At 36.9% G+C, this 24,402-nt stretch overlaps 4 protein-coding genes and 1 pseudogene across 15 annotated transcripts in view; 4 read left to right on the top strand and 1 right to left on the bottom strand.

The window, feature by feature from the left end:
- ART4 (ADP-ribosyltransferase 4 (inactive) (Dombrock blood group)) overlaps positions 1-18,644 on the top strand; it is a 28,162-nt gene extending 9,518 nt beyond the window's left edge. The window contains exons 3-5 of one of the 4 annotated variants that reach the window (XM_077170167.1): positions 2,013-2,095; positions 8,931-9,125; positions 18,543-18,644. In XM_077170167.1, coding sequence (XP_077026282.1) covers positions 2,013-2,095; positions 8,931-9,023 — 176 coding nt within the window. In that variant the 3' untranslated portion in view covers positions 9,024-9,125; positions 18,543-18,644. Of the gene's footprint in view, positions 1-813; positions 1,973-2,012; positions 2,096-8,930; positions 9,126-13,807; positions 13,905-18,542 lie in introns of those variants that run through there. The other 3 variants (XM_077170166.1, XM_077170169.1, XM_077170168.1) reach the window with 3 other exon arrangements.
- Positions 6,338-22,005, bottom strand: C7H12orf60 (chromosome 7 C12orf60 homolog). 6 transcript variants are annotated; one of them, XM_077170174.1, is made up of 4 exons: positions 21,763-22,005; positions 17,868-18,002; positions 15,935-16,006; positions 6,344-7,419 (listed from the first exon to the last, which is right to left on the bottom strand). In XM_077170174.1, the coding sequence occupies exon 4, from the start codon at positions 7,393-7,395 to the stop codon at positions 6,661-6,663; it is 735 nt and encodes a 244-aa protein (XP_077026289.1). In that variant the 5' UTR covers positions 7,396-7,419; positions 15,935-16,006; positions 17,868-18,002; positions 21,763-22,005; the 3' UTR covers positions 6,344-6,660. The 6 variants fall into 6 exon arrangements, with proteins under 6 accessions (XP_077026291.1, XP_077026292.1, XP_077026289.1 ...); XM_077170173.1 differs by lacking the exon at positions 21,763-22,005 and adding an exon at positions 21,586-21,756; XM_077170172.1 differs by lacking the exon at positions 21,763-22,005 and adding an exon at positions 20,769-21,537.
- Positions 8,868-19,209, top strand: SMCO3 (single-pass membrane protein with coiled-coil domains 3). The gene is made up of 2 exons (XM_077170178.1): positions 8,868-9,125; positions 18,499-19,209. Exon 2 carries the CDS (start codon positions 18,515-18,517, stop codon positions 19,190-19,192), a length of 678 nt encoding a protein of 225 aa, XP_077026293.1. The 5' UTR covers positions 8,868-9,125; positions 18,499-18,514; the 3' UTR covers positions 19,193-19,209.
- Positions 12,616-14,942, top strand: LOC143690508 (tripartite motif-containing protein 60-like; annotated as a pseudogene).
- The window catches only part of WBP11 (WW domain binding protein 11), a 15,698-nt gene continuing 12,215 nt past the window's right edge, over positions 20,920-24,402 (top strand). Inside the window, exons 1-4 of one of the 4 annotated variants that reach the window (XM_077170162.1) lie at positions 20,920-21,238; positions 21,410-21,727; positions 23,396-23,509; positions 24,262-24,293. In XM_077170162.1, coding sequence (XP_077026277.1) covers positions 23,446-23,509; positions 24,262-24,293 — 96 coding nt within the window. In that variant the 5' untranslated portion in view covers positions 20,920-21,238; positions 21,410-21,727; positions 23,396-23,445. Of the gene's footprint in view, positions 21,239-21,409; positions 22,407-23,395; positions 23,510-24,261; positions 24,294-24,402 lie in introns of those variants that run through there. The other 3 variants (XM_077170164.1, XM_077170163.1, XM_077170165.1) reach the window with 3 other exon arrangements.

Genomic DNA, 24,402 nt, shown 5'->3' with positions numbered 1-24,402 from the left:
GTTGCCATGAACTGAGATAGAAAGGCCAGTGGATGGAGCAGATTTGGGAATAAAAAACAGGGAGTTTGATATTGGATACATTAGATCAGAAATGTGAGCTAGTCATCCAAGTAGAAAATAAATAAATTATGTAGTAATAGTAGATTGTGAATTGGTAGTTGGATTGAATCCGAAGTTCCGAGGAGTCATCCAGGCTGTAGATATAAATATGGAGTCAGAGGGCTATGGATGGTGCTTAAATCTATGAGATTTGGTGCTCTCCAAGAAAGTTTGCAGATGAAGGAGAGAAGATGACCAAGAACCCTATACCAGGACACTCCAATTTCAAAAGGTCAGGATGAGAAGAAAGAAACAATAAAGTCTGACAAGTCAGTAAGGAAGGAGAACAATCAATAAGGTTAGTGTCCTAGGAGCAAAGCAAAGAATAAGTACCAAGAGGCTGATAGGTCAAGTACAATGAGAACTGAGAACTGACTTATGTTCCAGGCAGTTCTGTATATGATTTCTTGGTTGTCTCGGTTAAATCCTGGCTCTGCCACTTACTGTCAACCTCACACAGATACTCAACCTCTCTATGCCTCACTTTCCTCATCTGCAAAATTGAGATAATAGTATCAAACTACTAAGGTCATTGTAAGGATTACATTGGTTAATATATATGCTACTATACATGATAATAGTAAGTTCTGACTTAAATGTTTTTATTAGGAATATTCTGAATTAAATAAATGAATCAAAGCAGAAATGAGGTAGTAAAAAAAAAATTCTACTTAAAACATCTCTAACCTTTATTTCTTTGTAATTATTTTACAGCTTCCAGCAAGAAGTGCACCCCTACTCCTTTAGTTATTGCTTCTCTCTTCTTTTTGACCAGTGTCAGAATTTCTTTCAGAAGAATATAGAGGAATCCTGTGATTTTGCCTACCCTGCACCCATTCAACTTTATTTTGTTCAGGGCAATCTGACCATCATTGCAGAATCACTCTGCCCAACCCCCAGCGGATGTAGGGCTTGCTGAGCCTGCTGCCTAAGAGTGGGACTTTAATTCTGGCCTTAGCCTATCACACTGTACTTCATCCTTAGGGACCCAGAGATTCATGTTTGAATAACAAATGACTCAGTCAGAGCCTGTGAGATAACAGTGCAGAGTATTTTACTGGAATTAGGCTCCGGGGAGGGTTGGCGGCCTCTTTTCTGAGGAGATTAATGAAAGCAGGACATGAACCAGGAGCTGCTAGCAGCTATTTCGCCACCAGGAGGGAAGACCCTACTTTCCTGAGAATGGAGCTAACACAATAAACAAAGAGCTATGAAATGAAGAGAAACTGAATTCAAATAGTAATGCATGAGCCTCCAGATACAACCTGCCCAAAGCTAGAACCCTGGGCTTTTTTATTGCATAAATCAATAAACCCTACTTTTGCTTAAATAAATTGAATTAGATTTTCTGTCCCTAACAACTGAAGGAGTTCGGATGAAAACAAAGATTCTCCCTATTTTTGATTTAGCAGATCTTAAATAGGAACAAATCAATGAAAATTGGATTAAAAAGCTTTGAGTCTCAGTGACATAACCAAGATGTGAATTTTCTTCAAGGATTTTTCGTAGATTTTTTAAAAAGCTAGTGTGACAGACTGGAGGAAATACAGAAATTTGAGTAACGTCAGTTACTAAAAGATGTTATGAACTCTCATTCACTGCCACTAATAGGGTGCTGCACCCCATGTTACTAAGATACTATGAAAGTTAGAATTTAATATAATATGCTAATTTACAGAGAATTTGATGTCAAATTGGTTTTATATCTCCATAGCAAATTTAATTACATTGTTAGGAAAGTATGTGAATATGAGTAGAGGTATAGCAGAGAATACAGGAGAAAATTAACAACGGATTATCAAGCAGAAATATCAAAGATACACTGAATCCTCATTATGCAGAAACTATGAGATGCAAAGAATTATAAATCATTGAATTTTGTAGCTGAGACTATCCTCCAACTCTTTCCTCAGGTAATGTACAATTTTGGTGGAGAGAAAGGGGATTGTTTTATCTGATTCCTAAAGATCTTGACACTGGTATACACAGAATGAAGGTAAGGCTTCATTCCTCTGAATTCTGCCTAAAGTCCATGCCACCTAGCCCCTCTGAATAGAATTGAATAAGCAACAGTAACTATAGAAATCAATTCATCTACTTCCAGGCAGACTTCCTGAAAGGCCTGTGTCTTGATATAAGATTCTGAATGGGGAATCAGTCACATGGAATCACCTGGTAGGGAGTTCAGGCATCTATATACTATCATTCTTTAAACTGGGATTTTGAAGCAACAGGGCTAAGTTCATCTCTGTCGTTTAGCTTGCATTGACCTCTAAACCCACTGAAAGCAAGCACTGAATTTTCACAAAGATAACAGTTTCTGTGACTCATTACACCGGGACTTTGGCAGGTTGATGACTACCAGATGGAAAGTCCTGGGAGCATGGCCAAGGGAGCAAGCTTGGGGGTCAGTGGTGAAACAGTCACACTGTTATAAGAAAAGCCTCACAATATCTTTTTTTTCTGTGCCATGTAAATGTATTTATTGAAATATACTACGTACACAGCAGTTTGAGGAATAAAATTGAGTACACTATAGGCCAGAGCTTCTGTGTGTTTACCATCTTTTAGGAGGAATTAAGAAAAACTATATAGAGGCCACAAAGGAAATATCAAAATAAATGGAAAAATCAAGTCTCCTGTTTAATGAGTTGAGAAAAGAGATTCTTTCTGTTACAAGAGGAGAAGCAAAAAGGCTTCGAATAGAAGTAGCATTTGAACTAGTTCTTGGGACATTGGCCTAGGAGCAAGAGGTGAGAGGAAGAAGAAAAGCAGTAAGGGTACGTACCAAGTGCCTCAAGTATCAAAAAGGAAAAAAAAAGTATAGAAAAAAAAGAGTTCTGCAGCTCTTTCTTTGTTCTCAAAAGGAATTCTCTCCAAAATGTTTCCTTTTTTATATGATTCCAGTAAACTAAGACCCACGTAGAATGGGTGGAGACACTTCTCCATCTAATCAAGTTCAATACCCACAACTGATTGAGTCATGTCTCCGTGGAGATGACTTAATCAAGTTTCCAATCTATAGTACTGAATAGGGATTAGAAGAAACAGTTTCTCCCACAAGACTGATCAGGACCAAAAACATGGCTTTTCTAGGGTGCATAAATCCTTTCAAACCAGCACATCATGGAATAAGCTTCCATTGATAGTCTTCAGATTACAAAAGAGAGAGCTGTGTAGAAAAGAGAGGCAGGACACAAGAATAATTAGGTATACACAGAGTCAGGAATAGGTCTATCTGAGAGTGAAGCAGTAATGTGAGCTGGAGAGGAAAGTTGAAGCCACTCAGTTAAGCTAAAATCAAACCAAAAACGTGGACTCTGTTAAGAAAGTTTTCTGAGTTAAGGACACAATTGTAAATTCATGACTCTTTTTTTTTTTTCGAGAGAGATATGACTATGTGTTTATTAGTAAATTCATGACTCTTAAAGTATGTTCCTGGGTCCAGCAGCTCACCATTCCTTAGGAATTTGTTATAAAATATAAATTCTAGGGCCAAATCTACAGACTCTGAAATTCTGGACATGGGACCAGCAATACGTATTTTAACAAGCCCTTTAGGTGATTCTGCTGCATACCAATATTTGAGAATTACTGTGACTGATGATTATGACCTTTAAGGGAATGTCCAACTTTTAAAAAAAAGATAACTTAGTTCTTCTCCAACTGTTGCTGCTGTATAGAACAAATCTCAGGAAGTGGAAATGGTTCTTTTGAAATCATGTAGATTAGTTAAAAATGAATGCACATAGTTTTCATTCCCTTGATCTCTGCCTGTTGTCCAGTTTCTGAGCAAGAAGTCTGTAAAGTGGACCATTTATCAAACTTATTCCAAGTCTAAGTTAAATATTCATGAAACTTTAGGAGAACAATTTCAGAAAGTTCACTGTAATTTCTGCTCCTTTGTTAGACTGGGATATCTTCTGAAAATAGCACCCTCAATTGTGTATAAATTCAAACGGGTTGTTAAAAGAGACTATAAAGTTGCATCGTATTTATTTGCTATAGTAGTTTTATCGAAATAAAATACTTGCATCTTTCCTTTTGTGTGTAAAAAATACCCTACCCCCATTAGTTATTTTTTATCTTATAACACAGCGCTCTCTCTGATATTACTATCTTATTGTCCCGAAGTCCTCTGTTTACTCTTATTTTTTAAAAAATTATGCCAGTGAATTAAAACTTCTGCAAAGTCTCATTTGTTTGGGAAATCAGGACTCTTGACCTGAATTGCCTAATACTCTGAATCAAACTAACTTACATTGAACAAACTAAGTCGTGATTTGCTAAAATTAATGTAAAATTCAACAACATTTATTGAGCCAGATGCTTTCACAGATAACAAGATGTATCAAACATGGACAACTGACAAGTGGGATAAAAGGGTATTACCATTAGAGGGTTTTCCTTTCTTCACTTTTTTTTAAAAGTAAATGTTTCATGGTAGCTTACTTTTTCCTCCCCTCTTGAACTCCATTCAAATAGATAATACCATGCTCATAGCCTCAGAAAAGTAATGAGACTAGGCCTAATGTTAAAACAAGTGATTCTTCACCTCTTTGTTCTTTAAAAACTGAAGAACTTTGAAAGAAGATGAGAGGAACCCAAGACCAAACTTTTAAAGGAGGGTATAAGGTTTGAGAAGAGTATAGCTTTCCTCCCATTGTTTCCACAAAGTGGGAAGCTGTAAGAAATCATCAAAGTGGGCAGACCGGTAGTGCACAATGATAGGAAATTGTGAGGGGCACTGTGAATGAAAGTCAAGAGCTAACCAGCATTAGAAGATCACACATCTTTATTGACGTGGGCACCACCCAAATCTGACATAAAGGAGCCATGTTTGCTCCTATCTTCATTGACAACTGGTGGGGACTTGCCTTTAACTGCCATCAGCCTTTCTTTCAATCATTTAACAGACTCTGTCCTCAAGATTTTTCTTGGTCTTTTGCCTCATTCATTTCCATGTGAATTCCCAACCCCCCAGCAATTGCAACCCCAAGCCCAACAGGATGGTAGTGAAGCCCTGGATATGAATAGGTTCAGAAAAAGAAACAAAGTGAGAGTCCCATCTTCCTCCTCCCATTTATATGTGCATGTTTTTTTGAGAGGAGGGTAGCAAAGGAATAACTCAAGACCTTCCTCAAAATAAGATAGTCATGGGCGGGCCACAGTGGCTCAGCAGGTAAGGGTGTTTGCCTGCCATGCCCAAGGACCTGGGTTCAATTCCCGATGCCTGCCCATGTAAAAAAAAATAATAATAAGACAGTCATTAATGGATCCTTATTGCAAATCTGCTTGATTTCAGCTTTGTGCTGAGAAAAAAAATGCAATTCATGTATATAAAATCATCCTTTCTCCAGGCCCTCTAAGTCCTGGAAGTGGCTAAAATCCACCTGTCCCAAGATATTCTGAGAGTCCTCCTGCTTGTTTGAGGGTAGGAGAAGTGGGAAGGGTCCCCTATTGAAATTACAATGGTATCCTTGGCTTTGAGCTGAGCTCTGAACTCAGGCTGATAACCAAAGTGCAACTTCAGTGGAAATAATGCATTGCAGGCTGCAGAAAATATAAGTACTCCCTCTTCATCAAATGCTCATACTTCATTTCTTTCCCTTTCAGTTTCTCATGCTTTGGACTATTTTTTTTTTGTTTGTTTGGAACATGATATAGAAAATATGTCTTTAGATTTTTGAATGAGAATATGTCAAAATGAGAAAAAATTCAGAAAAAAAATTCTCTTCTCAAAAAGTTCCTATTAGGTATCATGTGAAATGGTAATTTCAGGGGCAGTCTGGATAGTATACACAATGCATGAGAGCCAAAGACTTTATGTAGGCAAGTAGACTTCCCTAAACTTTTTCTCTCCAGAACAAGCACATCTCAGAGATCTTATTTTTGGAGTATAGTCTTTTCTCCATAAAGGTTAGAGCACCTCCATTTTTCAACCTCTAATATCACCTATCATAAGTCCTCAATAGAAGACAAGAATAAATTATCTGCTCTGATTCCATTCACATAAGCAAACAGATTCTCAATTACTGCTCATTGATCTTATTTACTTCTGGACAAATTATATAAAAATATTTAGTGATGACCTTATGATGGACAAGACTCTGAAGTATATAGAAATTGGCATATGAGTGACAAAAACAGTGAAAGTTCGTGTATGTTTCCTAGATCAAGATTTACATTTACCTGAACTTCTCTCTGTAGTAACTGGAAATAGACAGATATCTAAGGGTGGAAATTAGTTAAATATTACTATGTACTCCAAGACGAAACACAATGTTTAGAAACAGCCTCAAATATAATATTACTTTGCTCTTTTGAACAATATTTTCTTTTTACTAACTACTATTTCAAATAGGCTTTTTTGATGATTTTCTTTATTTAAATAAAGCAAGACTATAGGTAAATGGGTTGCCAGGTGACTATTTTCTGCACTTAAGTTTCAACAGACCCACAAGCCTAGTGTACCATTTGTTTCTTAATGAAGTACTCTGAAAACATCATAGGATTTAAACTGACTTTCCACCAGAAGTGAGTGCTTCTTCTGTTGCACCCTTACTTGTCGCTATCTTTCTTAACCATGGAATCATTGGTCTTAATGGTCTGTGTGACTTTTTGGAGGACCTCTAAGTCTGGTCCCAAAGTCTTGACAATTTGCTCCAACCGATCTGCAGCAGACCTTATGGGATTCTTCGCATTCTCCGTTTTTAGCACATCCTCTAACTTTTTCAAGGTGTTTGTTACAGAGTTTTCAGAAGGGCCTGGACTCATGCTTTCCTCAGATGTGGTGGCATCTGATTGCTCTTTGGTGTCTTTCCTATAGAAGTCACTCAGTTGAAGATTCATGATGGGGCATTTCATCAAGAGTGAAAGGGAAGTTTCCAAACTTCCAAGGATGTGACTGCTATTCAGCACAGAGATGATGACCGGCTCCTGGCTATTTGTGAACACCTCTTTGGCTGACTGGTGCAATGCCTTTAAATCAGTACCCTTCTCAATCATGGAGAACACAGTCATTGCAATTTTGGAATATAAAGGCTCCTTTTGCATTTCTGCATGCTTTGCATCCACTACAGATTTCATCTCCTTAACAACTTTGAGCATGTGTTCAAAGAAATCCTTAACATTACTATCTTCTCTTGCAGCAATCAAGAGGATATGAGTACTCATATAGGAGTTAAACAATTCAATAAACGTGTTTGTAAAGGAAGCAAGATCTTGCACACAAGAAAAGAATGTTTTGGCAGCTTGAGCCAGCCTCTCTTTATCCTTCTGTGACTCTGAAGACATTTCTCCAATAAAGAAATTGCAGCACTGCAAAACAAAGCAGTAATCCAAATGAATACTTAAATAGGCTTTTTCAAGCATAAAGAGACTGAAATTATACTCTAAACATGAGGATAACTCCTGTCAAGGGCAAGAAAGCTACAAAGCTCTTTATTTAACAGTGTGCTTTAAATTAAAATAGTAACAAAAATAAATAGAGTAAAATAGTGTGTACACTCAATTTATACTACTTATCAACTATGATGTGCTGGATTCTGAATTAGACGTTCTGTTCTGATAAATGTAGTGTCACTTCTTTCAAAGGTATTACCCTCAATAAACATCCAATCTTGTTTTAAATCCTGCACTAAAAACTACACAGAGGAGATATGGTTCTAGTTAAGATAGAGTAAACACATTCCACCCTTTTTCCCACTGACTACAACTAAAAATCCTGGGCAAAATATATGAAACAACTTTTAGATAGAACTCTGAAAGGTGGATAAGAGCAGGCAGACCACTTAGAGAGTATAGCATTTGAAGGACAATACAACAGTGAAGTTTCCTGGTTGTTATTGCTATTTTCCCTAAATCCCAGCTTAGGACTCTTTTGTGCAACCTGAAACTGGAACTATGAACAAACTCAGACAGGGAAGCTCCAAAAGACACTCTCTCTAACTAGAGAAGTAGGAGCACCTACTGCACAGACCCCTTTTGATGGCTGAGGTCCAGCACTTACATGACAGCCATCCCTTTCACCCAGCATGGCAGAGGTGGCCGTAAACCCTCTGACTTTTGAACTTTAAACAAAGACCCATCACGATGAAGTGATGTCCCTGCCCCTTCTGAATGGCACTGCAGAGGTTGCCCCCAAGGGGAAGAACCCTTTTATTACTCTTCTATTCTCCACCCTGGGTAGAAGCAACTATGTGGTAAGGTTGGTGATAGTAGCCCATAGGCTCTTTTCTCTCACTGCTTTGCCATGGGTGAGGCCCAATCATGGGAAGTGCCACTCTGCTGGATCTCAGACTTCTAGGCTTCAAATTTGTGAGAACAATGAATTTCTGTTTGCTTTAAGCCATAAAATCTGGGGTTATTTGTGATGGCAACCCCAAGAAACTAATACATGAAGTTTAAGTCTTAAGGAAAAGGAGACAAATGGGTCTTCAAGGTTTTTATGTTGTCAAGACAATTCACCAAATTAAAAAGAGTAGAAGTCCTAGCCAGGAAAGAAGAGTGTAAAAAAAGAAGAAAAAGAAAAGAAACACATTTGGTTGGAAATATCTGAGTTTGTATCTCTTGAAAACCTAAACAAAACAATCAGCAACAGATGGGGACACAAACGCAGGAAGTCAAAGGAACCTTAATGTTTGGAACAGCTGACAAGAAAGACATATCCCTAACCTCCAAGACTGACAGCTACAAAAAGCCATCTTCTCTAATAAATTAGCTCAGTTATATGGCATTTTAAAGACTAAAGTCTATTAAAGAACAGAAAATAAAAGATAAATTTTACCACTTTATTAATCTTAATATACACTCGATTTACATTAATACAGGAAATAGAAGAATTCAGAAAACTAAGCAATGCAGAGATTGCCTTTAAACAAGACAGGCAGAGGGACCCAGCAGAGACTAGCAAAAGCCTGTAAGTCATCACATTCCATCAGAAACACCCAGATGAAACCAGATGAAAAAGCACTTCAACAGTACTCCTAAACTACTGGGACTACTGAATGCAGAAGTATAACAAGGTAAGCAATATGGATATTTCTAATCATATTGATTTAATACTCTATGCTTCTCAATATTAAGGGGAATTCAAAATAATATTTTGAATGAGACCTAGCTATAAGATATTAATAAAGTACAAAACACCTTGTTATAAGAGGATCCTGTGTTTATTTTTTTTTTGGAGACACCAGGGAAGTAAGGAAATCAACAGTTTATAGGACTAGGATTACGTCAGAGGGAAAGATGGGCAGTAACGACATCAACCTTAGAAAGGATTAATGGCGAAGGGACACCTGTGAGAATGTAACATTTCCTTTCATGTCTTTAACATTAATAATAGGCACTCAGCATATATCTATGAAAGAAGGAATGTGGAATCTAATGCTAGGTTATGCATAGTGCTTGTACTCCATAAATTATATTGCATTTAAATATCATTGAGCAATTCCTATGTGTATTCAGATAGACTTTTATGTTCTTGAAGGCAAAGCAGAAGTCTACTTTCTACTTTTTAAAAACTGCATCAAGACATATAGTAGAGGCTCCCCGAGTGTGTGTTTGATAAATGCTGATGAATAATTTTGATATTCTGCTTTCTGATCAGAAATATTCTTGCATTCTGGTTTAAAGTATTCTTAAAAAAGAATTTACACTAGAAAGTATACCACTGCACCATGAACAACTTGTTTTATTAAAGGCTATGGTTTTGATTTGAATTAAAGAAAGTTCAGAAATAGATAGCAGCTGATATTTTCTCCTAGAAACATTTCTGATTTTACCTATATCTATTTCCTCACTGCAAATAAGTAAACCTTGCATGATAGCAGGACCCAATAACGATACTGATGAAAACTGACAGCAGGGAGAAACAAAAAACCTCAGAGAACTCAAATAATTAAACATTAGGGCCTTCGACAGGGTCATTATTTTTTCTTTCTTTTTAAATTTTTATTATCGTGAAAAAAGTTCAGTCACACAAAAGTGGAAGCAACAATATAATAAACTCTCATGTTCCATAACCCAGCTTCAAAAATTATCAACATAAAGCCAATCTTATTTTCTCTATAACCCTAGTAATGTCCCCTTCCAAATTATTTGGAAGTAAATCTCAGACACATTTATCGTTTCATCTTGAACATCTGCTGTAAGTAAAATAGCAAGAACTCCCCTTTCAGAAATTTAACCGTACATTCCCTATTTTAAACAAGAAACCCACTGTCCTGTGCAAAAATTTATTTTTGATGTCAGTGTAAAAGCTTTTGGAAAGCAATATGCAAGACATATTCAAAGTAATAAAAAAGTTAATTTCCATTGATTATGCAATTCCCCTCAAAGTTTATCCTGAGAAAATAATTCAGATCATGAGGGAAAAAAGTTAAGTGCAGCAAAATTCTCATTACAACATTATTTACACTAGTGAAACAATTGGAGAATTATTAAATTATGCTAAAAATACTTCATGGAATGTCTTATGTAACCAAACCAATGATTATAAAACTAGAAATATGGGAAAGTGTGTAAATGAATATGTTTAAGAAGAAAATTTTATTTACACTCTCATTACAATTTTGTAGTTTATTTGCATATAAACAAATTTTGGAAAGGAATAACAAAAAAATTAAAACAATAGTTAAGACAGAAGGTTTAAGGGTGTTTTTTGTCCACTATTTAAAAATTTACATATTATTGATATTATCTTTATAATGTTTTAAATATTTTGTTTTATTGAAAATTTCTCCATGTTGTAATTCTATCATTTTATCAAAACAAATTACATGTCACTTTATCCATGAGGCTTCCTCTGATCACTTCAATATAATCTCTCCCTTTAAATTCCTACGACACTTAACAGTCAAGGCACTACTACCCCCACCACACACCCCCACCCCACCTTGGCATTTTTTTTAGATTTTTTTTTTTAATTAGCGAAACTGTAGATTTACACAAAAAATGATGCAGAACATAGAGTTCCCACATAGCGCCCCCCTACCTTCTTTATTAAAACTTTGCCTTAGTGTGGTACCTTTGTTATAACTGAAAGAATATTATTATAATTGCACTATTAACTATATACATATAGTCCATAGTTTACATTCGGGTTCACTGTTTTGTTGTATGGGCCCATGGATTTTTTTAAAATTTTATTCTAATAACAAACAATTTAAAATTCCCTGCCATTTTGAACACATTCAAATATATCCTTCAGTGATGTTAATTACTATTCACAGTGCTGTGCTGCCATCACCACCATCCATTACCAAAACTTCTCCATCAGCCCAAACAGAAGTATTAACCCCCCATTACCTACTCTATCCCAGGCCCTGGTAACCTGTATTCTAGTTTCTGACTCTATGACTTTGCTTATTCTGATTATTTCGAGATTATACAATAATTGTCCTTTTGTCCATGCACCACTTTTATTCACAAAAGTATCCTTAAATTTTTTATATGACTGTGATAAATAATCAGTGCTCATTTTTAAGGTGGTTCCCCTCCCCCAAACTAAAAACTGTATAGTATCCCTAAATCCCTAAAAGCTTGACTAAAATGCAATCAATATATTTCTAGTATGTCTTATATGCTCTTAATCCTAAATTTTTACTTCTCAATTTAACAAAATTGACAAGATCAGTTCAATGTGCATCCAGTCTGTTTCCATTTTGATTTCTTAAATTCTAGATTTGTTCTAGAATTGCATAACCAATGGAAATTAACTCTAGATTTGTTTCCTTCTCGTTTTTATGAAATAAGACAGACACATGTGATTTCCGATCTTTTTTTTTTTAGCAACAGAATTCTCTCATCAAATAAAATTTTACCCACCCAGAGACCAAATGTGTAGAATGCAAGAAAGCAGAACAGCTTCAACAAAGCCTCAGATGAAATGAGGTAGGAGGCTCAGAGACCCAGAGCTCCACCTGCTGGCTAGCCCTTTCCTCAAGGTCCATTAGAACCTATTTCATAAACACTGCAATAAAATATTCAAATAACAGCACCAACTCCGATGTAGAGAAATGAACGGTAACTGTACAAACTGAACTTTCCCCTAAAAGAAAGCATCACCATGTGATAATTCAAATTATGTAAAGTTAAAATTTGCCATAAGAAAGGTGTAGGTTATTCGTGCTAGATTAAGAAGCTGGAGCCCACACACTCAGGGCATTTTAGAACTTCGTTCCTGCATCCCACGCAACTCTTGGGCATATGTACACCCTCGGTATGAAGGCCTGAGCCATGTGCTACAGGAAAGGTGGGATGCTGAGAAGAGGCCAAGGAGGGCCTGGCATGAGGCTTAGCAGAGACTGCTTGAGTACCTACTGTGTGCCAAAACCCAGGGTTACAGCTTGTCTGCAACTGAGTCTCTTCAGACTCATGGGAAACTCTAGTGAAAGAAAACAGGATCTCAGACCTCAGCTCAGACCTGTGGAATTGGAATGGAGGTGATGGCCCCACACTAAACAAACATTTTGATCTGAACAGAATTTGAGCAGTGGCCAAAATTGGGGAGGGGGTAAGTTTAAGAGTAGAATGGCCATCACTTATTGAAAACTCACCATCTCACACTGCCTGCATTTCTGTGACCAATTTAAATATCATTTTATCCTCACAAGAATATTGCAGGAAGGATTCCTTATCTTAGACCAGTGGCTGTTTCCTTGAACAAGAAAGCCATTAAGCTTACTTCAGATTATTGTGTGGGAAGAGCACTAACAGTTATATATACTAACATGCAATAGATGGCATGCGGTGAAGTCTTCTTGGCAGCAGACTCGAGCTAAGGGGGAAGAGGCTAAATAAGTCTTTAGAGACTGCCATCAACATGCCAAGCCAATGAAACCAAAAGCTAATCGGTCTACAAGGTCTGGAGAGGATATTCACTTCTTACTGGGTCTTGAGCTTTAGGGAGCAAAATGTGACCTTACTCCCTACCTTTGTTCTTGACTCAATGAAATCTGTGATAGTTCTGGCAGATTTCCAAGCAGGGGCTAGCTGTTCCATCTGTCTGGACTACTTAAAAGACCCAGTGACTATCGACTGTGGGCATAACTTCTGCCACTCCCGCATCACTGTGCCCCGAAAGTATCTAAATGATAACTTCCCCTGCTCTTTTTTTGCTACTTCTTCTGTACAGAAAGGAAATTCAGGAGCAATCCTCCACCTAGGTAATTTGACTGAAATTGCTAAACTACTCCAGATCAGAAGAAACAAGAGGAAGAGAGAGAAAGAAAAGCCTGTAAGAAGTGTTAACTGAGAGTTAAAAGTTAAGAAATGATTACTGAATAATTACATAGGTGCCTTTTTACTTTCTAGTATATTGTAGAATAGACAAAAGTAATTATGTGAAACTATTCAAACTCCAACTGTATCATATGCCTTGATCATTGATAATGCAGCTCTATTATATATAACTATATAACCTTTGCCTTATGACTAGCCCCGCTTGTACTTCCTTATCTTGCTTTACAACTTTGAAGTCTTGTGATCATAAAGGCAGCCCCTTAACACTCTGAGTTACTGCAGTTTGGGGAGGCAGATTTAAGGCTTATAGGCCTTCTGTTCTCCTTGCTTTGTGCTTTGCAATAAAAACTCTCCCTTTGAAGCACTGGTATCACAGGATTGGTCATTGTGCGCAATGGGCAGAGAGCCCACGCTTTCATCATTAGTAGAAGCACAATCAGGTTCTAACTTAATTTTCTTTCAGAAGGACCTAGAGGTTTTGTGTCCCCAGAGCAGTTTTTCCACTGTTTACAGGCATCACTACAATGGGCCCACAGAAAAAGCTGCCCCCTATCACAGTAAAAGATGCAACTTTGCAGTGAGCCCTTGAAGGAGAGAGTGGAACAAGTTAACAAGTTGATAGCTCTGCAAACCAGAAAATTATTGAAGAAGGTAAAATATAGGAGAGAAGAAATAAAGTCTGAATTTGAACAACTTATGCTGCTTCTCTAAGGTGAGCAAGAGGCTGTTCTTAGGCAGTTACAAGATGAAGAGATGAATATTTTAACAAAACTAAATGATATATAACAAAATTTTCTGATCATATTTCCACATTAAAATGTTTATTAAAGGAGACAGAGAGCAAATACATGCAGCCAGAACTGGAATTATTGACAAATGGTAACAATATCTACCACAAGCATAAAAATGTAATGTACCCTGAACCTTTCTCACTCAGATTAAAATACAGTTATCATCTTCCTCCACAATATTCTGGCCTGAATGAAATTATCAAGATATTTCAAATAGCTATAATTCTAGATCCCAAAGCCACACGTTATAAACCTATTGCTTGTGAAGATAGAAAAACTGCAATATGGAAATACAATGCAAAACTTTCCTCAAAACCCAAGATTTATCTCTGCCTAGCTGTTTCAGGGATAAAATTCTAACAGGAGGTATCAGGAGGTAGAAGTAAAACCAAACAAACCATAATGGATCATGGGTGTTTGTAAATGTTCTCTTCCCAGAAGGAGAAAGAGCCAGAATCAAATGATTTTTGCACAGGATGGATTATGATTTTTGCACGGGATAGATTATGGGGAATTGGATAAGAGTAATTATATGACATTGCATCCTAAGAAAATTCTTTTGCCAAAAGTAATACCCACTAAGATTGGTATTTTTTAGAGTGTGAATTGAGAGAGATTTCCTTCTACAATTTGAGTAATAGATCCCCTTTCTATACTTTTAATTATTTTATAGAAGCACGTTGGCCTTATTTTTATACTGGAACTGATTCAAAACCTTTTAAATTCTGTACAACAATAGGTTGCAAATTATGTACTATTGGAAGACTTTTGTTTTCTTCTTTTTCTTTCAGTTATAGACATAACTAGGCCAGTGAATTTAATCTCAATAAGTGTGTTATTTTTTCAGTTTTCCCTATTAACCAGAAGAGCTTTCATCTCAGTTTCAGCAACTCCTAAAAAATATAGTTACAATGGCTATTTTACAGATAAATTATGGGTTCCAATTATAAAGTGCTTTAGGAATTCCAAAAAATACTAAAGTATTCTAAGCACATTACTTAAGAAGACCAACAATTGCCAATACAAGTTCAATATTTTTTTTCTGTAAAAAAAATGTACATCAGTTAGATAGGTACCTATTGGTGCCAATCCAGTCACCAGGTCATCTCAGAAAATGTAATAAGATGGAGAAAGGAATTCATCTCTTGTAGAGTACCGTATATGGCTGGAAAGACATTGCCTAAGTAACAATATGATCTTTAAGGGGGTTGACTCCAATTAATTGCAAGACTTTTGCTTTATTGTGTGGATGCTAAGTGACATCCACATGCCTAAGTAACAATTAAGATCTTTAACGAGGGTGACTCCAATTAATTGCAAGACTTTTGCTTTACTGTGTGGAGTAAGCAATTAGGGAGTAGTGAATCAGAACTGAACTGTTAAGGGCAATGATGGAAACTCTGAACATTGCAATCTTTGACTCCCCATGTGGTGTTTGATCTCTCCTCTAAATATTGAACTGACATCTAAGAATATGTTTGAAAGAGTATAAATTATTAACCTTTCTTGGGTCACCAAGCATCTCTATATAGCCTCAGTGTCAATATATAACATATTAAGAATGGATTGTTCAAGATTTGAATTTGCACAAGTCAAGGACCTCCTGAATCTAGTTTTTATGACATCACTTTCTCTTGATATTGTAGTTTTAGACCTGTCTTAGCTCCTTACCCACATCAGAAATTCCATGAAAGTAGGGACCATGTCTTTTCACCTTTGCATGCTCTACAAAGCCTTGCATAATACCTTCTACATTATTACTTATCTTACCCTCTACTCTACTTACTATGATTATTTACCTTACTGTTTTATTAGATGAATTGTCACTGAGTTAATAAATGGCTTCCTTTAAGGGGCTCTTCAAATTTCACCTACACAAAAGATAATTCACATTAGCTTCACCTTTGAGCCCCACCTTTACACCTCCTAACTCTCTAACCTTTTTTCTCTCTTTGGGGATGGAAACACCTTGAGCATATTCACTCTGAAGCCCAGGCAGAACCTGAGCAAGTATCAGGAGCCGGCCTGCAGGAGGTTATTTGCATGAGGAATACTCCCCCTCCCCACAATCTGTTCCAAGATTCCAAAAAAGATCCCAAAAAGAGCCGGGAAGGTAAGCCTGGCTCAGAAAAAGAAAGACTTCATTCATTGGAAATGAAAAATAATTTTGACTGTAACATGATATCTCAACTCAAAATTATTAATTGATATCTGTATCCTAGGAAGAAGACTATTAGAGTATACGTGTAATGGCTTGAGCATTTAAAAGGAAAAAAAAATGTTACTTTTGTAGTTGAAAAAAATACCATGTCTGATTTCTGGTAAAACTGAACTTTTTTCATCAATTTATTAAGCTACTATTTCTCTTTCACTGTCTGTTCAGAGTTGTTGGCTCATTTAATTGTTAGATTAGTACTGTTTTTCTTAATAATACTCAAGATTTTTTTTGCATTTTTCTCAGGTTTTTATCAGTTCTTTTTACAGGTTCCTCTTTGTTAGTCGAATTTGGAGGAGGGTGTGTGTGGGAACTTTTTGTTTAACTTCAGGTATACAGACCCTCACACCTTTTCTGCAAGTTACACCTTCAGATAATGGTATATGATAGCTGCTAGAAATATTTTCCACTTTTTCAGAGGAAGAAAGACTCCTCTCACCTAAATATCTAAATAGTGATATAGTTGGTGATCTTCTAAATCCGAAGTCAAAAACTAGAGTTTCTGTTACATGAAACAATCTGAAAACAAGGAGCCAGAAAAAGACAAATTTAAAGGAAAATTCTGGAAGAAAATAATGAAAGTGCAAATTTGCGGTTCTCTAAAGTTTGCCACACATTGAGTTTATTGAGTTATTCTTGAGAATATTTAATGAGACGCTCAACAAAGTAATTTCTGTAAGTGGGAGTAGAAAATACTAGTTATTTTTTAAAACTGTATTGTGGAAAGTTCTGTTATATGCATGCATATGTATATGTGTATGTAAGGTATGTGTGTGTGTGAGTGAATAAAAATAAATTTCTGACCATGGTCATCTTTATTCTTCCTTCATTTTTCTAAATCTAACTCATAAGGTTATTTTTCTGATCCATTTTGGAAAAAAATTCCCCTTTACATTTTCAAATTTTATCTTTGACTTAGAAGACAGGTTATTTTCATTTTTACTTTCCTCCATCTCATGCTTCTGAGGTCCCTCATATCTGGGCTAAGAACCATTGTCCTAGAAAAGGTAGGGCTCAAATTACTCAGGATGCTGCCTGCTTAAATATGCTAGATCCCACACAGATAAAGTTATGGGATTCCATATTCTCTTTCTTTTCTCCCAACAGTTGAAATGAAAAAAAAAAAAAAGTTCAAAACACATAGTAAGCCTACTAACATGTGTCTGTTAATAGTGTGTTCTTACTGGGCTCAGTCAAACTACAGATTTTTCACCCAAATAAATTCAGAACATGCATGTTCCCTTTTCCTCTAGATGGTAATGCAAACCAGAAGTACAAGCACAAGAAGGTTATCTTATCACATTATAAATCAGATTCATTAAATTCATTGTATGGTGCCATCTTCCTACATATCCTTTAGTACTTTTGTGAAATGGCACTGTCTCCTGTCTCTCTGAGGCTACGCTAGCTTATCTTATTAATGGCTAAGTGCAATATAAACCATTCTAAATAAGTAATGTCTGCACGTGGAGAATCATAGTTAGTCATAACTGCACTATACCCTATATCATACTCACCTTCTCTTCAAGAAAAATTTCAATCCAAAGAGTCTTGAATATATACTTTTATTGAGAGGATATACCTGTTTTTCCAAAGATTTTAACACATGGGTGTTGTCTTCAGATATCTCTTAGGTTTGTAAAACAATTTGCCTGTAAGAGATACGACAGATTTTGTAAATTAAGATAGCCAAGTATATAAACACGAAATTTGGTATTAATAGCCCTGAAAGAGATCTTAAAGCCTTCTGGCCCTGACACTAATTTACTCCAAATAGTAGAGCAATCTATCTGATGTGGTGACTGGTAGAAGGGGGTGGGTGAGATGGTGTCAAGGAGACTGGTAATTAAAAGCTATTACCAAATTGAAGTTTGTTTTAATTTTAGGCTATTAAATATTACCTGGAAAACAGATTTATTAATAACCATTTCTTATCTAGGAGTTCTTTCCACCACAAAATGTAAAGCCTTAACTTATTCATCAGTGGGTTATATTCTGAGACACAGGTTATCTATCATACAATGACTGCAAGTTTTATAAAAGTAATTGTTTTAAGAACAATGGAGTAAAAGATTTCCTGGTCCAATCTATGCAGACAGCAGATATTTATCTAAGTTCTTAGTGAGGATTTACTTTTTTATTTTTCAGAAATCTTATTTGAAATATGGCTCAGAGTGATTTTCTCTATCCAGAGAACCCAAGGAGGCGGCAGGAAGTAAATCGTCTTCACCAGCAGCTTCTTGACTGCTTATCTGACAGCTTCCATGCAACCAATAAACTTATTGGGGTTCTAAATAAGCACTTGGGATGCAAGTTGGCCTCCATTGAGATGAAAAGAGATGGAACCATCAAAGAAAACTGTGATATCATCATACAAGCCATGACAAAAATTCAAAAGGAATTGCAAAAGGTTGACGAAGCACTAAAAGATAAATTAGAGCCAAACCTTTACAGAAAACTTCAAGACATTAAGGAAAGGGAGACAGAGAAAATTGCCATAGTGCAAAAGGTTATTTCAGTCATCCTGGGAGAAGCCACTTCTGCAGCCAGTGCACTGGCTGTTAAACTCGTGGGCTCCAGTGTCACAACGGGCATAATTAACAAGCTGGTCACTGTGCTAGCTCAAATTGGTGCCTCTCTCCTTGGCAGTATTGGAGTTACTGTTCTTGGCCTTGGCATAGACATGATCTTCCGTGCCATCCTGGGGGCAGTGGAGAAAACACAGCTTCAAACAGCCATCAGAAGTTATGAGAAGCATTTGGTGGAGTTCAAGTCAGCCTCCGAAAAATATCATCATATTATTACTGAGGTCACCAACACAGTGGAACACCAAATAAAATAAACAGGCATTTGATTTCTCACTGGAATATTTTTCTGCTTCCTTCTCATTAATAGTGTTTTGCTTCCTTGATTAGGTTCATTTTCCATACACTTCCAAAAAGGGTACAAACTGAGTAAATAGTTTGGAAAGTGGGGATCAGAAATGCGAAAACTAAGGCACTGGAGTTTCTTTTTGTTTTTATCAATGAATGCCTGGGTCAGTCGGTCCTAGAGCCTTCAAAATAAAAGATTATGTAAATTCTTGCTCTACCTGACCAACATTGGGGCAAACGCTATTGTAGAGCAGCAGGGGTAGTTACCCTTTCTTTTTCTAATCCCTAGTCAAAATTCTTAAATTTACATTGAATATAGAAATTCTCATTTCCATCATTAGTTTCAGCCATCAACTAGTTCTAAGGGGACATACTTAGCAACTGCTGCCTAAACACAAGCTGTAGGCCTTCAACTGGAATTAAAGTATTACCATATTTTCAATCATAAGATCAAATCCAATTTTCTATAAACTGGAAGAGACTAAAAAATGGTTTGTACCAATCTGTTTTAATGAATAGTAGCAACGGTTCCATGATCATCTGCTAATTACACACTGTAATCTAGATGGATTAAAAATATGAAGTTGAAAGTTAAAGTTAAAAAGATAGGGGTGCACGGGTAGAGTGCTCACCTTTCATGTGGGAGACCCAGGTTCAATTCCCAGACCATACACCACCCCCCCCCCCCCCAAAAAAAGATAAAGGTCCGTTTCTGCCGTTGCAGTCAACTTGCGATATTCTGATCGAGTATCCCGCAAGTCAATATTTGAACCCTCTGGAACATAAAAATAAAAACTCCAGCCATACACCAATAAAATGCATTTGGGATACAGGAGAGGCAGCCCCTACTCTTTTAAGAAATTGTCATTTATGGGAATGTTATCCTTTATTACCTATGAGTTTTCAGAGAAAAAGAAATTAATTTCATTTTCAATAATAACAAAGTAGGCAGCTGTCTCTGCTATACAGAGCTTTTGCTGGCTAATTCCACTAATTACCTAATTTCAGGAAAATTCAGAGGCTACATAGGCCTAATGGTACAGTTGAACTGTTCAACAGATACAAGTGCTTTCTGAACCCATCACCAATTAGTGACATTCCATTAAGACTCTTTTAGCCTCTACTTAAGAAAATTAATATACTGCTGTGAGAATGTTGTATTTGATTCTTGTCCCAAAGTACAAGAAATATCTTGAAATTTAAAACACTCAGCATATCTCAAGTCACAACGTTAGACATAAGACCTTAATTTTTCAAATGTACTTTGTGCTTTCTTTCCATCAATGCTTTTTTAGTTCATTGCAAACAATGTGGCTCACCCTCAAAAGTGAATCTACTAAGACGAAGGTTAGTTTAAGTAAGGGGCCTACCTTATATTCTTTAAGTCCATTTTGACTAATCTACTAAAAATTAACAGCAACATAAATATTCTGAAATATTTATAATTGATAGAATTGGCCTAAATCTAACTTGTTTTCTTACAGGGGAAACTTAATTTAGGATCAGAAGTAACCAAGCAAAATTTTTTTCAATATTTTAGCTTACCTTTAAGGGGGAAAGAGAAATGAGGAGTTTTAGGGAAAGAGGGAATAGAAAAGAAATGACTACGTCTAGAGATGGTAAATATTTCCAAACGTGTAAGTGACGTCATAAAGGACAGTCAGGCAAGGAGCCAACAAAATTAAACTCGCCAATAGTAAATGTACAACTGAATGCACATATATCCTTCAGTTCCTCTTCAAAAAACAAATCCTGTCGATTAGCATTCTGGATCCCTAATGCAGGCACTGATGTGCTCAGGGGTCTGTGTGTTCACAAACCATTACTGAACTCCGGGATGTACCAGACGCCCACGTGGGCCCACCTGACCCTAGCAAAGCGCCTCAAACACAGCGCCAAGCGTTATTCGGCAACTCGCTTTCAAATGGAGTTGCGCCCAAAGGACCGCATCCGCTTAAGTCACCAGAAAAGGAAAAATCCAAAAAGGAGCACAATTCCCAGGAGATACAATCAACGTAAGACATCGTCCCTACGTTCAAAATACGGGTCTCGGTCCACACAATAATTGATGCCCCCGGATATTAAGTCAGAACGGCCGGCGTTGGGGGGGCGGGAAGGGAAACAGGAGTGCCTTGCCATCAACCAATTAGATATCTGCCCCAGCTTCTCTTTTATTATTCCTATAGGACTAGGAGTCTTCGTACTGCGTAAAAAGGCGGGCTGTTAGCAGACAGCCAACCAATTTAGTATTTTAACCAAGCGGAAGAGAGCTTGATCCTAGTGTTCTTGGGTATTCTGGATGGTCCCCAAGACTGAAAAACGGTAAGAGACCGTCCACCCGAAGACACAGGAAGTGACGTACCGATGGCGGAGGGGCGCGAGCTTTCAAGATGGCGGTGGCTGGCTACCTGAACGAGGGGCTGAGGTGAAGACCCCTACGAAGTAAAAGAGGCCAGAAATCGCCCACACCCCAATTCTAGCAGTCCCGGGAATTCAGCAGAAGTGTGAGTGTGCGGGTGGTTCCACTCCGCTTTTTCACCTTTCCCGTCCCTTCTAGGGCCCGCGCGGGTGTCTTGGAACTCCAGGCCCCGTTTCTGCGTTCTTCCTCGCCCTGGTTGGTGTCTCTCGAGTCTCAATTTGGGGGATCCCCGGGCCGGAGACGTCGCGGTTTCCAGCGCTTAAGAGATAGTTTTATCTAGGTTGGTTGGCGCGGCTTCCTCTGCACGTTGACCGGCTGCTCTACGTTTCACGTCGTCTTGAGCCTCGAGTCAGGGTCAACCGTCGTTATAGTTTCGGCAGTTGCTGCTAGTATTGCCTCCTTTGGCGGACCTGGACCCCGTCCCCTGGGAACCTTTTTGGCTATTTTCAAGTTACCCAACGTTTTGTGGCCTGATTACCAGGTGGCCTCTGTTTTAGACCAAAAAAAAAAAACAGTAGTTTGTGCGGACTAACCCACCAGTGTATTTGTAAAGATTGACTATAATCTGTGGGAGAGGGTCAAAACATCAGTCTGATAATTGAGAGAAGAAAGCAAAAGAAATACAGGCAGATCTGAGAGCTTATATATGCACTTACTTTGCTTGTTCCCTCACTCGTGGGTTTTGTTTTTTTCGTGAGAAAGTAACAGTGACAGGCTAAATTCATTACCGCTAGAACAGCTCGGAAGCATCTAGCAGAAATCAGGTTAATTGAACATTTATTTTAAGAAGTAATACCGTAATCAACTGATCTGACAATGCCTGTGTAAAGGGAGAGAGAATATAATTGTATAATCTACCAAATAATCTACTTCATGATCTTCCCTTTGGCTCTCTTTTAAAAGTGCCTGCTTTCTAAAGAGAGGAAATTTGTTAACCCTTATCATTGTAAAGAGAGTTTTAAAAAGTTACATCTCATTCATTTGGAATAGGGGAAGAAATGATATAATATGGTCTTAGCCTAACAAAAATTTTGCGTAGAAAATATTTTCCCTCAACCACAATTATCACATTTAGGTATTTTTAAAAATACAAATCAGGAATCAAGTAGGTACTAGTTAGGAAAATGTATGTCGATAAAAATGGAAGTTTATGAAAGCTTCCTTATATAATGCTTATTTTGAGTATTTTCATTTTTAGTTTTAAATTTTTGGAAAGCAAGAGCTATATCTGAATTAGAAGTATATTTCAGTTAATGATTTTTTATGGTCTCAGAAGTGTTGGGAGAATGCATGCTAAGAAAAACTATGAATAGGCATGGGTGAACTATTTGTCTTTGGGCCCAAATTCCATACCCCTATTCTTTTTTTCATCCTACAGATAAATAAAGGGAAGCTGTAGGGAAAGGGCTAATGAATGGCTTCCGGTGTTCATGGTTTGTGCCATATTGCTGAAAGTGGTTGATTTTTTCAGTCAACAGTCAGAGTTATGATTGATTTTTTTTTAAGGCTACATTGATGATTTAATCATATGCACAGTGCTTTTCAGACCCTTTGTCTTACTAATGAACGTTAAAGATCTAATTTTTCCTTGTCAAGAAAGTTGAGGCCATCTTTCTTGGATACTAAATTTGAGAATAAGAACAAGTTCTCAAAAAATTAATCAAGACTATTTCTTGTCAGATATTAAGGTACTCTAAAAAGGGGAAAAAATTATGAATACAGAAAAATGTAAGTTACTTATTTGTATTTTCAGGTTGCCTTTTTTTTTTTTTGATGAAGAAGTAAACAATACAGATTTTAAACATGGGACGGAGATCTACGTCATCCACCAAGAGTGGAAAATTTATGAACCCCACAGACCAGGCCCGTAAGTGTCCATTAATGTGCAATGATAAGCAAATGTTAAGGAATGGTAAAAAGTGTAAGCATTGGGGAATCTGTTTATATCATTATGGCATAATTACAAGATCAGTAGTGATATACATCAGTTGTAGAAAGTTAACCATTGTTCTTGTGAGTGGTAAAAAGTATAAGCACTGGGGAATCTGTTTATTTCATTGTGGCATAATTACAAGATCAGCAGTGATACACATCGGTTGTATAAAGTTAACCATTGTTCTTGTGAGCACATGAGTTAAACTTCTAAGATGTAAAAAAATTAGTATTTATATTACCAGTTTCAAATTTGATTGGTTTGCAGTACAGTAGAATTGGCTTAAAGCTTTCTTTTTATACTTAGAATTTGAACAGATGAGGTTTATAAGCACTCATTTAGTAGGTTATGGTATTTTTTCCTTCAGATTCATAATTATTTTTTTAAGAAGCTTAAAAATGCCTCAAGAATTTTTGTTTGTCACAATTACTTTTAGCACTTAGTGGCTAGAGGCCAGGGATGCCGCTAAATATTCTACAATGCATCAGATGGCCTCCCACGACAAAGAATTATGCATCCCCGATGTCAGTTGTGCCACAGTTAGAAAGCATTGCGTTTTGAAAACTCAGTTATTAGTCTTCCTAATCTAAAATGTGGAAATTAAAGTCCTCTCAGAGTGAAAATTGTATTAAATTGGAGACAATGATAATGTTCAAGATTCTGAAGTTTTATTTCTCCTTTTTAAGGAAAGGAAGCTCGGAAGAGAGAATTAAAGAAGGTATGGTTTCAGAAGCATCCTTTGTAGCCATAAGTATTGTTTGGTGTATCTTGTGATAATTTGCTGAATTAGTGAAAGGATATAAATGTGAAACAAAACAGCTTTATAA

Source organism: Tamandua tetradactyla, chromosome 7, assembly GCF_023851605.1.
Source record: "Tamandua tetradactyla isolate mTamTet1 chromosome 7, mTamTet1.pri, whole genome shotgun sequence".
Taxonomy (NCBI): domain Eukaryota; kingdom Metazoa; phylum Chordata; class Mammalia; order Pilosa; family Myrmecophagidae; genus Tamandua; species Tamandua tetradactyla.
The sequence above is the reverse complement of the archived record's forward strand: the minus strand, read 5'-3'. Positions and strand labels throughout refer to the sequence as shown.